At 44.4% G+C, this 13,407-nt stretch overlaps 1 protein-coding gene across 3 annotated transcripts in view; it reads right to left on the bottom strand.

Moving 5' to 3' along the window:
- FAM171A1 (family with sequence similarity 171 member A1) overlaps positions 1 to 8,587 on the bottom strand; it is an 85,494-nt gene extending 76,907 nt beyond the window's left edge. Inside the window, exon 1 of one of the 3 annotated variants that reach the window (XM_030446203.1) lies at positions 8,086 to 8,587. In XM_030446203.1, the coding sequence (XP_030302063.1) occupies positions 8,086 to 8,179 (94 nt within the window). In that variant the 5' untranslated portion in view covers positions 8,180 to 8,587. The remainder of the gene's footprint in view (positions 1 to 8,085) is intronic. The other 2 variants (XM_030446205.1, XM_030446204.1) reach the window with 2 other exon arrangements.
- Positions 8,588 to 13,407: the final 4,820 nt, after the last annotated feature.

Below are 13,407 nucleotides of genomic sequence, written 5' to 3'. Positions count from 1 at the left end.
TTCATCTACAGTAGGCAAATCAGTTTTCTAGAAATTCTTGGTTTTTTTTTCTTTGAGCAATGGAGTGCTATCTCACTTTCAGACAATAGCTGTCTCCTTTGAGCAGTAACTTCTAATACAGTTAACTTGCTAAGTGCTGTTTCACTGCTTCTGCGAAGTCCTTGTTCCCCTTGTCAGATCCTCTCAGCCCCTTCCTCAGCATCAGCATTTGTGTAATTCCCAATAAATCCAACTGGGTAAATGATCCAGGTGAAGACTGAATGGGTGCATACAGGAGTTTTCAGTGGGATAACTTCTTTGATCTGGTTTACCACACTGCTATACAAAGTGCCACTAAGAGAAAACAGACATAGGTGAGAGAAGCAATGCAGCTTAATCCAGAATAAATCAACTCTTGGGAATACAAAGCTAATTAAAAGCATGGAAATAACATGTAGACAAGCCCAAACAACTGTGCAAGCCTCCTTCCTTGTTTCCTTTCTTTTCTTATTTACTCTAGGGAGTGAAACACTAAAGCTCATAAGCATAATTCTATAAAGAAAAATGGTTTAAATGTAAATAGGCAATAACTCGTTTCAGCCTTGAGAAATGCAAGATAACCTGGACAGGTGATCCAAGAGCGTGTGTTCCTTCCCACAGCTTACTACATGGTATATCTTCAGTATCTCTAAGGCCAAGCCAGAGGGCAACACCAGGCTAATGAAACCTCCAGTTACAGTATTTGAGAGAAGATTCATGTGACTAAATGGGAATACAAACAGCATTGTCTAGGCTGCCATGATAGAGATACACACAGCACAATTCATCTGACCAAATGTGCTTACTCCAGGTTACACCAATGACAGTAAGCTCCATTAGCTCAAAAGATGAGACCTTCATGTCTGTAAAAAAACCATGGATGACTACCTAGGATGTAGACACATGGAGCCTGCAGGCACCTGAGTTAGGGGAGATGCCTCCTACTCTGGATGACAAGTGCATATCCCTTCACATGAAAAGTTCACACACCAGATACAAACCAAGAAATGAGATGCCTGGATCTTAGAACTTTCACTTTGAACAACTGTTCACATTATGGTGGAGACCAAGAGGACTGGACAAAACTGCTGATACATTAATTTCCTCCCAGCAGCAGTCCAAATACAGCGTTTACCTTAATTTCTTGTTGCTTTATTATCAAGAAAGTTTTGCATCATTTGAGAAATACCTGTTGCTGTAATGTTGTATGCCCTTGCTCGTAAAGGATTAAAGACATTGTTTTTTCAGTAATGACAATCACAATGGAGAGGTGAAACAACAGAAGATCCCAACACTGCTTTCACTTCTGTTAACTACTGCACAAAGACGAAAGGCCTCTGTTTTCTTCACCAAAGCAGGAGTACCCTATGCCTCTACCTCTTACTTATCACTGCATTTACTGACCACCCATGTAATCTCCCTTTCACCATTAAACACTGCTATTGTATTAGTCATACCTACCACACAGTACAGTAGCTCTCAGAACTTGCAGCTAGATCTTAACAAAACTGGAAGCACTGTGCACCTCATTGGATTCAGCTCCTTTGTTGTTCCCAAGCCAAAAGGACACTGCCACTTCCTTCCCCTTGGCTTCCTCCCATGCTCCATTTCCTCCCTGCTAACTGCAGTTGCCTCTGTGTTCCCTCAGAGCCTGGCTACTGCAGGGCAGAGAGGCTGAGGGTGGCCCCAACAAGAGTCACCCCAAGTCCACCAAGGCTTATGTGGGGTCCCCTTTACTGTTATGTGCTCTTGCCTTCCCAGCTGAAAAACCACCACTACAGCAGCACTGCAGAGCTCCCTGTGGCACCGGGACGAGGCTTCACCTCCTTAGTGCATGAGGTGCACAGATAATGGATAAAGACAGGACTTCAGCCCCTAGCATGCCTCCACACTCTGGCACAGGCAGTGACAGCTCATGGAACTGCAAAACCTAAGACTAGGGACAATTAAAAAGATAGCTTTGGTACTGAATTTCCAGGGACTTCCATGCTCTGTCTGCAGAGACTGCTTCTATTTAAAACCTACTTTATGCACAGCAGTTGTGTTTAAATACACAAAGTCTCCAAGTAGGCAAATTTACAGACTACAAAGAAATAAATAATACTGTATATAATATTATATAATATAAAATAAACTACTATACATAAATTTTCCTTCTGATTGTCTCAAGATTTTTTGCTATCTTACAGAGCAACATAAGTAACACAGGTATATCTGAACCAGATCATGGCATTTTATATTAAATGAAAACATGGCTCTATGTTGAAATAAACACTACTTTCAAGGGCTCAGAATCTCCATTATGTCAAACATGATCCTGTCTTAATATTTTACAGAGAACAATTCAATGCACCTATTAAAAGCAACAAGAAAAATACAGTATATTCAGTCTGATTGCTCTGCATTAACAAATACATTTGTAGCTTTCCAGTTTCCAATAAAACTAAGATGTTATTTGTAAAAAGCATATGTATAATGCTTATTACCCATGCAAAACAAGCCAGATATTATATTAACCAAAAACTTAATGTAAGCCAGCTTACAAGAAAATATTTCTGGAATTTCTGAAGAAAAAAAAAAAGACTCAGTTCTTTTTGGCATTTACCAAAACAAAATGCTTTAGTGTATATTATTAGAGTGCATATGTGAGTTATTATTAAATTCATTTGTTCTAGCAAATGCAATCCTTTACACAGGCTTCTTGCCTCCCTTACTTGTGCTCTGTGACAGGTAAAAGGCAAAATGGCTGAGACCTCTGGCAGAGGCAGAATGCCAAAAGCACAGTTCTCCTCAGAAGGTGTCTTAATATCCAAAGGCAGAACTGATGTAAGCTGGAACAATGGAAAATTAATCATACAAAAAATGCAGTCTGTATAATTTAAATAGAGTATAAGGTAACAGAAAAGTGCACTCTTTGATTTCAACTTGCAGCTATTTTGGAGGTTATTTAGTTTGCCTTTGGCTGACTGGAAAAATAACTGTCTCCCTAAATTATAAGATCAAGGTATAGGACAGCTGAATTGATTAAATGTACTAGAATAATTTCCAATATGTGAAAAAGAAGTGTGATTCCCAACCACACTACAATCCAACAGCCCAACTCCAAGCAGGCTGTTTGATGCTATTAAACAGACCTATGCATGGAATTTCCTTGCCATGCACTTCCTCTCAGTTTTCTTCGTTCACCAAAACAGTGCGGTAGCCACTGCCCATAGAGGATGAGTAACCATTGGAGATTCCTTAAGTTTTCCAACAAACCTAAAAGCACAATCTTTCTTTCCCTCCAGCACAAACACATAGACACAGACTTCTCTTTAATTAACAAGCACATGGTAAAACTGCATTTCATTGGTATCAGAAACCTCCTCCATAGAGAGGGGACTGCTATTTGAAACCCTTCCCTTGGCCAGAAGTTGGAACAGAAAGCAGACTTTCCTAAAAATTTCATGAGCCAGGTTCTAGTCTGCAGAGGGAAGAGGTGACAGTGTGAGGTTTAACGAAAAAAAAAAAAAAAAATACAAAAGAGTGGGGGAAGGGAGAAGGTTGTTTTAACCTTTGTGTTAAGTAACACAGGGCAATCAACACTGTCTCAAGACTCAAGCCGACAAATGACACAGGGAAAGCCAGTATCCGAATTTTCTGTCACTTGACAAGCGCATACACACGCTATTTAAAGTAAGTTGAATGATTTACTGCAAGATACTAACCAAAAGGGTGAACACAAACGTTTAGCAGAAAAAAAGATTGCATTTTTAAACCCTCAGCTCACCTAGGTAACTCACATCTAACCGAGAAAAATCAGTTAGTAGGCATTTGCAGGCATTACTCTCAAGGTAAAAATGGAAAAAAAATTCCAGGGCTTTCCTGGATCTGATAACTAACAAAACCGATTAATGCCTCATCCTCATTAAGATTTTACAATACTATCTAGTACTAAGTAAACAATTTGCTTCTCCACCAAAATAAGACAACACCTGTACTGCTCCAGAGCAATTTAGGTTCTACTCTTCCGAGTACATTTGTGGTCTCAATGAAATAAATGCCTGCATTTGAAGGCCATCAGTAATTTGGAGCTGACTGAGAGGACTAACAGGCAGTGCAGGATGAAAGTGAGACTTCACTTCTGCATCATCCAAACTGTATCATTATGGCTAAAACAGCAAGCTTGGGATAACTGGCTTTAAAAAAAGTGCCAAGAACTTGAGGGTCTTCACAAAGCTGTTACTGTGCTGTCCAGAAAAAAAGCCTTTACAAAATGTCCAGCTGAAACGGTTGTGAAATTAGCTTACACAGTGTCAAGTGCTGTAATGGCTGTTTGCAGGCAGACAGGCAATTCCAAACAGCAGCACTCAAGCATCAACACTCCTGCTCTCCATGCACAAAGAGGGAGAAGACAACCTGGATTCTAACTAAGCAGTAACAGCTGAACTTGTTTGTTAACCATCACACCAGGAAAAAAAAACTACCTGCCTGTTCTCATCTTGGAATTATAAAGGTAGAATATCCTGAGAATAATCCTTGACTGGTAGACTAGTAGTCCTTGAAATGGGTGCTACCTACTACTCAAATGCTATTTTACTACTCACAACTGCTTTGTTTTTAACAACTAATTAAATATGAAGAAAAAATAAAACCAATATCCACTGCAGCAGACAAAAGACAAACCGGACTTCGGCATTACAACACAATATTATTGCCTCTTAAAAGAGGCTCCCTAGCATCCATGTCTTAATGATCCTTGTTTTTTACTGCAAAATAAAGTCTACAAAGAGTTTTAACCCCTTCTCAGGTTACATTGAATTAACTTCTGTTCTCCATGGGTTAATGTTTAATTTCTCACTGGGCTAGTGTTACCTGTTCATATAACTCTCAAAACCCTGCTTACCAAGGTTCCCTGGGTTTAAAAGGGATCTGTTCACATGAAAAAACATCACTGTATAGTTTGTCTGTACTCATAAGAAAAAAAGCATCAATTCCCAATCAGAATGCAGCTTAAAGGTTGAAGAGGGCTTTTTGCTTTAATTAAAATTTCTGTGCATTTATTACAGCATTCTAACCACTTTAAGTTCTGGAACACTTCAAAGAACAATTAAAAAACAGCCAAACAAAGACCAAATCCCCTGCAAAACAGTTTAGTCCTCATTTGAAAAAGTTTTGTCAGGTTTTTAGTATTTGAGAGAAGTTAGAGGTAAAGCCTTACCAATCCTAAAGTGTACCTTCATGGACTTCTAACAACCTCACAGCTGGGGCTCTAAGCATCAAGACGACACTGACAAGAAAGAACAACTTGTGTGTATTTTAATATATTAAAGAAAATAAGTTCCTGAAACTTAGAGTACCTCTGTCAGCTTCAGAGGCCACGACAGATCTGCATAATGAATCAAAGAAAGTAACAGTGTACCAAAGTCACTGCAGTTTTCTAAATAGGGTGCTAAATGCAGAGCTTCATTAACAGTGCTTTCCATATTCACGAATTACATAATTAGTCTGACAGCAAAATTTGAAGCTGGGACAGTATGGGCATGTGGCAGAGAGCAGTGAGAGAGAGACAAGCTCAACTCTGAGCATTCTTCCTCACCCTTTCCTTAACCAGAACACTGACTACAAACCCCACCACCTTCTAATGACTCCATATCCAAGACCTGTTCATTTGATCTGTTAATACCCTTACGAAACATTTTTGGCAAGTCTCAGGTAATCTGTCCCAGCAGGAGGGGGGCTCTCTGCCATAGTCTCTTCTAACCAGTCCAATAATAAATTCTGGCTTTCTCACTTCCACCTTTATTCCAGTCTCCTGGTTTTTCACTCTGGTCTTTCCAGTCACAAAGGGAAAGTCAGTCATCTGCAAACATGCCTAAGATTTGGCAATGGCACTTCACCTGTAGCTACTGTCACCACAGTGCTAAAAAGGCAGAAGGGAAAACCAGTTGGTTTAGGCTGTTTTACAGCTATTTAGCACTTAGTGTGCTCAGCACATAAACAAGTAATGTGTTTGGTACTAAAACTGTTATCCCTAGGAGATGTTCGCACCTGATGATTAGGAACTTACTCAAGGCTACAACCTGACATTGCTTAAGCTTTCAAAAAAGATTCACTGTAAGTAGCTGGTAAGCAGAATACACTTCTATAAGAGATCAACTCTACATACCCATTTACCAAGGTACATGTCCAAAGAGTAAGGATTTGGCTCATAACTGAACTTCAGAAAATGATGCTACCTTTGAAAATTCAGATATCCTTATACAGAATATTAAATTAGACCATTCTATTTAAATGTAAGTATTCTCTACTCACTGACACACCTGTTATTATTTAAATGATCAGCTATCAGCCTTGATAGCTGATTGTAGCAGCTATGGAGACAAGTCTTTCCACACCATATACCATGAATGGAGCTTGACAACAGAAGATAAGATTAACAGGGCAGTTGAGAGTCATTAATTATGCCAATAACTCATCAGTTTGAACACACATATGAAAGATTTTCCAAATGATAGGGAAATTACAAAAGATACTGATATTACTTTGGTATCTGAAGTGCTTGTGTCAAGGGATGAACACAGTTCTGATTTTTTGGCACATTTATCAATAAACTCAGTGAAGTCCCAAGCTCACGGGCCTTTAAGGTACATTTTAGTAATTCTTATTCCAGAACTGCTATTGATACTGAGAGCACAGGCCCACCTATATTTTACCAGGCATATTGCAAATACAGCCACGAAAGAAAAGAGTCCAAAGTTACTTTTAGTATTTCCCTTCTTATGGCAAGCATCGTTTACAGATTCTTACCATCACGTAAAACAGGAAAGCTTTGAGGAAACAGGACATAAGCTTCCACCCACCTCAGCGGGGACACTGCCAACCCATCGCCATAAAGGCTAAATCAGCATATCATATCTTATCCCAGATGACACATTTAGACACTTGACAACGCAGGTACAAGGGTAACACTGACCATGAGGTAGGATGCATTTCCTCTGAGCACGTTTCATACCCTTAGGCAGACAAGTTTTCTGCTTCCTACCATAGCCGTGGTCCAAGCAGACACGATGCTGCCGCAGGATCCCGGCGGGAGGAGGCGGACAGAGGGACTGCCGAGCAAGTGGGGCATAAGGAGTGCTTCCCCCTGAGGAGTTTCCAGAGAGGGTGAGGGCTGGGGGGCAGGTGCATTTCGCCGCCGAGGGGACACCTCACCAGGACACCTGTGCGGATCGGGGAAGATCACGGCAGGACCCTGGTCGCGACCAGGAGGTTCAGGAGCTGGACCAGCTGCCGGAGGAGCAGCCAAGGCCCCCCGGGGGGCTCGAACACTGCCCGGCCAAGGCTTCTGCTCCCTCCTGGGCGACGGCGACCCTGCCCAGCCGGGGCAATCTCTCTGCGCGGCTGCCCAGGGCCACAGCAGTCACCCGGCTCCGTGACAGGCTCCCTGTTCGGCCGGGGGGCAGCCCACCGCGCCGAACAAAAGGCCCGAACGAGGCCCGGAAACGTCCCGGGGTAGCGGGCCGACCCGCGCCGCTAGCCCGGGGGGCGAACCCGCAGCCCGGCGGCCCCGCACAGCCAGGGACGGGGCCTGCGGCCGCGGTGCCCCTCATCCCGCCACTCACCGCCGCGTCGGGCCCTGCAGCGGGGCACCGCGGGGAGGAGGGGAAACCGGGAGAGAAGGACGCAATGCAACAGCTCCGGCGGCGCTGAGGGAGGGAGAGGGCAGCACAATGAGGCCAGCGGCAGCCCCTACTCCTTCCGTTAACAAAAGCTCCACAGCCGTGGGGCTTGCACCCGCCTCCGCCGCGGAGCAGCCTTCACCACCCCGGGCCTGGGGGATGTCTGCAGCGGGCGGCTCCCCCGCTGCGCCCCGCAGCCGGCGGGCGGTGGGAGCCGGGAAGGGTCTCGCATCGCCGCTTCAACCCCCTTCAACCACTGCTCGCCAAACCCCCGGGTCGGCCGGCCGACCCCCTCTCCGCCGCCGCCGCCCCCCCAAGTTTGCTGCTGCCCACACAATGCAGCCCCCCGCCACCCCGGGGGCCGCCGCACAAAGCGGGCCAGTCCCGCCGCCCTGCCCGCACCGACCTTGAGCTGCCTCGGGCGCCCCTAAGGTTTTGGTCACTGCCTTCCACACGTTGCAGCCCAGCAGGCAGAGGAGAAGCGCCGCCGACCTGCTCATTTCAACCCGCCGCCGCCAGCCGCCACCAAGGAGGGAATCGCCGCCGGAGCCGCTGCCCGGAGGAGGAGGAGGAGAAAGAGCCGCATCAGGGGCTGGCCCGCTCCGCGCCTCCCTCCATGTTGCCGTGCGCTGCCCCTCCTGCTTTCTCCGCCTGCTGCATTGTCGTCCCGCCGCTGTGCCCCGGCCTCCGCGTCCCGGGCTGTCCCCCGGGCAGGCGGCGGAGGATGGGGGAGGGAGGGGTGGGAGTGCTCCGAGGTCCCGGCTGCCTGCCTAGATTTATTTTTTAAATTTTCTTTCCCCCGGTCTCCCGGCAGGGGCACCCGGGCTCCGCCGCCCGCTCCTTAACCCTTTGCGGCAGCCCCTGCCCCGCGCCGCAAGCCCGGCGGGACAGCGCCCCCTGCCGGCCCCGCCCGCCTCGGCCCCGCCCCGCCCTCCCGGCCCGACGCGAGGCGAGGGGCAGCGGCTCCCGGCGAGCGGCGGAGCCTACGGGCGGCCCCACTAAGGCTGCCTAACCTCATCGTTGCGGGACACTGCCTGCTGCCCGGGGAAAGCGTGTGGCCCCGGCGGGCAATTCGGTCGTTCCCCCCGCCCTCCCCCACAGCCTCCGCCCCCCAGGTGCTGCCGACCTTACCTGCTGCAGGGGGCCGGGTCCCACCCGGCTGCGCCCGCGCCCGCCGCCTTCTTTCCCTCTCCTCTCCTTCGACGCTGCAAAATGGCCTCCTCGGTGGTACTGTCCCCCACCGTGGCGGCTCGCTCGCTTCCAGCCGCAGCCCTGCAGGAGGGACGAGGGGGGAGACAGACGTGATGGTTTATAATGGCACTGCTGAGACGTGTCAAGTCACAGGGTCCCCCGCGGCCCAGCGCCGCTGCCTCACACGGCTCCCCTGGCCTGGTCCCCTGCTGCTGATGTGTTTAAAGCAGATTTAAAACAAAACAAAACAAAACAAAAAAAAAACCAAACAAAAAAACCCCACATCCACCTATTGTGTTTTATGCAAGAATGCTTTAAAAATGCTATTGCAAACTGCACAAGAAAGGCAAACTTTGAGATTTAAAGGCTGGCATTGAAGGCCAGGGTCAGGCAGGCTCTGCCGTGGCTCCCGAATCCCCGTGGCCGTGGGGCTGCCTCTCACTGCTGCACCGTCCAGGGCACGACAAGCAGCACCGTGGAAACTGTATCAAGGTCAGGAGCAGCCTCCCTGGGGCCTTTCTCACTGTTATATTTTGCACTTTCCGTAAGAGCATCCATTGCTGTACTTTTCTCCAGGCCAGCGTAGGCAGAATACAAGGCCACAGCACTCACTCCTCCCTTCCCAGGCTCTGCTGTGCATTATGCTTCCTCGGGGAGGGAGAATAGGGACTTCTCATGTTTCCTCCAACGCAGAGACTGCTGCTACAGACAGCTATTATGGCAAGGCTTTACACAGCTGTGCAAAGCAAAGCCTCTGCCCCACTGGCTCATGGATTTCCCACGACCTGCTCCCAAACATTGACAGTTCTTCCATTTGCCTGTTCAGACTGAAGTCTGCATAAGTACAAGCTTAATCTCTCACAGTGGTGTTTTAAAGCTTCAGGTTTTACTTGTAACATCTAATTTTAAAGAAAGTCTGCCATAAAAATGTAATGTGTTATTTATTTTTAGAAATCAGTACAGTTTACATTGTCACTTTAGTATTTGACCAGAGGAACCATACCACAAGGCACAGGCAGTTTCTTTTACAAATTTTATGGCATTCATGTGCCAGAGGTGTTAAAGCTGATTTTCCAATTCCTTATAAGAGACACTCCTGTTGATTACAGTATATTTCACTCTGTATTTTCTGTTAAACTGTTCAAATGCTCAAACTGTTCTGTTAAAATGTTCAAATACATTTTCTGAGAGTTGACAAATCTGGTGTAGACACTGCAACTTTATCTTTTTATCCTGAGAATCTGGAGGATTTATTTGTACAGTGTGGTCCAATAAGAAAGTAGGTACAAAAAGGCAATTCAGCTCACCAAGGAGACCAAATGAGCACATACAGATCATCTGATCATACTCCTGCTTATCATAAAACAAAGATTTCAATATTGTAAACTCAATGTCACATCCAAGCAGTTCTCGTGAACCAAGCATTGGCTGAAGAGCCCCGTGGATTTATAACAAAACTGATCAAAGTTTAAGGACTGTTACTGTGAGGCAACTTCTTCCTAAAGAAAGGAGGTGGCAAATAATTGCACATTATATAGCATCTTGTTGAGATCCCACTTCCCTTTCTCTGGGTGTCCATGATTTTAAATTAGCATAAATAAGGTGAGATCATAGCTAGAAACTTACATAAAACTATTTCTGTCCCTAAGAAAAGCTAGAGCAATTTGCTAGAAAGCATTCTAGCAAAATGCTAGAATGCTAGAAACGCTAGAAATGCTAGAAAGCATTTTCATTAATATAGTTGTACCATTTTTACAGAAAACAGCTATCCACAGTCCTTGCATCTTCAGTGGTAACTCTTAATAATTGGGGCTGGAAAAGAAATGAGATACTGTACTGATACTGATATTGTGCCACTTACATAGGCCCTTCTCTCAATCATCTTTTACTAAACCAGAAAATTTTCCTTTATCACTTGTAAACAAATGGTTTGTTTCAAGACTCAGTTTTGGCTGCATTTATTTACTTGCCCACTATGCAATGGATTTGCAGCTCAAGCAAAAGATAATTTCCTGATTCATACTACAAGCTACAGGTTACCTTTCCATCACTGCCTCCCTCCTTCAAAGAAGAAAGAATACTACTTGGAGCCACTCACCACAGCACTTCCCCCTCTCCTGTGGCTGTGCACTGGGAACTACTACAACTAATGGGAATTACAGACTGCTTGGCCCTATAGTGTTGTACTTCTGTAGCTTAAGTAAGCTACTTTACTTCATTAGCTTGGTGGGTTTACAGCTTTTAGGTTTTATTTAGCCTAGGCAATATGGCTCACCTATATGGAGTGCATGACTAAGAGATGTCATCATGTAACATCTACCACTCCATAACAGCTGATTAGACATGAAGAACAAATAAAAGCTTTTCTGGAAGTGATTATTCACAAATCTTGTGTTTTCAAATTATACATAAGTTAATATCTAGGTATTGATATTACAATATCTCATCTATGAATAACATGGCAGAGGATTAAAAGAAAACCCATATTTTTCATCATATTCCTATAAATATTTTGACTTAGAGAAGTGAGATGTGGAAGCCTGATCCTAAATAGGTTATGCATACTTTGAAAACACAAGCTCTATATAATACCACACACACCCTGCATTACCCCTGTCTATTGCAAGCACAGGTATATAGGCTTACAGACTATGCTGGGCACACAACGCTTGTCTCCTTCCTGAATAAACTATATTTATATATATAATTACATGGAAGGATTCTCATAAATACATCCATTCATGTCATGAAACTGAGCTGTTCCTCCAAACAGCTTCTCTTGAAATGATCTTAACTCCCGTGCTTCAGTGAGCACTGAAGTATCTAACACTGACGTATGGGTAATGCCATTGATTCCTGGATGAACACTCTCTGTCACACATGGGATACTTCATGCCTTAGAGCTCAATTCAAAGTTAAGCAAACATCAGTTATACTTCAGCCACATTTTCATTTCTTGTTTGCTGACATCCATTGGTGAGGCACCTTTAAAGAAATAAAGGGTCCAGTCTACAGCACAGACATACTGGACACAGTCCAGTGACAGGTCACAAAGATGATGAAGGGACTGGAGCATCTCTCCCATGAGAAAAGGGTGAGAGAGCTGGGACCATTCAGCTTGGCAAAGAGAAGGCTCAGGGGGGCTGGTATTAATGTATATAAATACCTGACAGGAAGAATGCAAAGGGGATGGAGCTGGGCTTTCTTCAGTGGTGTCCAGAGACAGACCAAGAGGCAACAGGTAAAAACAGAATTACAGGAGGTTCCCTCTGAACATCAGGAAACATTTTTTTACTATGAGCACAGGCACAGGTTATCTAGAGGAGTTGAGGAGTCTCCATCCATGGAGATACTCAAAAGCCATCTGGATGCAATCACGGGCCACTGGCTCTAGGTGGCCCTGCTTCAGAAGGAAGTTGGATCAGATGACCAGAGCTGCCTTCCAGCCTCAACCCTTCTGTGATTCCTATTCACAAAGAATACTTGAGCCCTAGCACTTGAAATGCAGTGGGAAATAGATGGCTGAACCTATTCCTAATCTAAGGCAGATAAGGGATTTTTTTCTCTCTACAGAATTTCCTATTTGTTCAGTCCACATTGGGGATACATACTGTACATTTTTACATTGTATGTACCATGTAAATTATCTTTTAAATTGCACAAGCAAACACAAATAGCTGACCATTCAAGCCACACGTACCAATGTACTAACAGCATGGTTAGCTCTTGGTGAGGCTCTCTGTACCAATCATTCCTGGATAGACAAATTCAAAAAGTGTCTTGAAGAGCATAAGGCTTACCTTGAAGTTAGGCTTACAGTTAAAACTTTGAATTTTTTGTAATAAGTTTCACAGACACTTTTGCATAATATGCCAAATACACGTCAGCCAAAATTTGGGCTAATTGGTTATTTTCTATTCTCTCACAACTTCTAATACAGTTTTTCTTATGGCATTGTTTCCGTGTATATAAATGTAAATTAGTAAAGCAGTGCTCAGACAGGCAATGAAAAGACTATGATGGATTATCAGTTAAATATTTTCTATATAGAAAGTAAATTCAGTTAACCAAGAGGTGGAAATGTTTATGAGAAAGACATATCTGTAGCAAGCTGTTACCTAGCCCTTCTGGTTGGTAATACCTGTCTGCATTTGATATCTGTGCAGGGTCCCGTTTGCCAGTGCTCAAGTTATTTTACATATGGGAGATCACACAAAACTAAATCTAAATCTAAAAAACAACAAAACAAAACATGTGAATGTCAAGAGTATAAAACTCCAAATATTATTTTGCAATGCTCCTGGTAAGCTGAGCCAGCTACTGGTGGTATTCAATGTTTCACATAAGAATTACAGATACTATTAAGTCCTGGATCTTTCATAATACTATCTTTGGCATAAATGCATTTTACCCTGAAGATTTCAGATCATTTCAGTATTGACATACACATGCTGTGCTATTAATAAGAAAGCAACTTGTGCCTATATGTGCTCATAAGGTAAATAAATGTTTGCTTAAGCAAGACCTAAGTACTTGT

This window comes from Calypte anna, chromosome 2, assembly GCF_003957555.1.
Source record: "Calypte anna isolate BGI_N300 chromosome 2, bCalAnn1_v1.p, whole genome shotgun sequence".
Lineage (NCBI taxonomy): Eukaryota > Metazoa > Chordata > Aves > Apodiformes > Trochilidae > Calypte > Calypte anna.
Note: the sequence above shows the minus strand (reverse complement) of the source record. Positions and strands in the feature narration are given on the sequence as shown.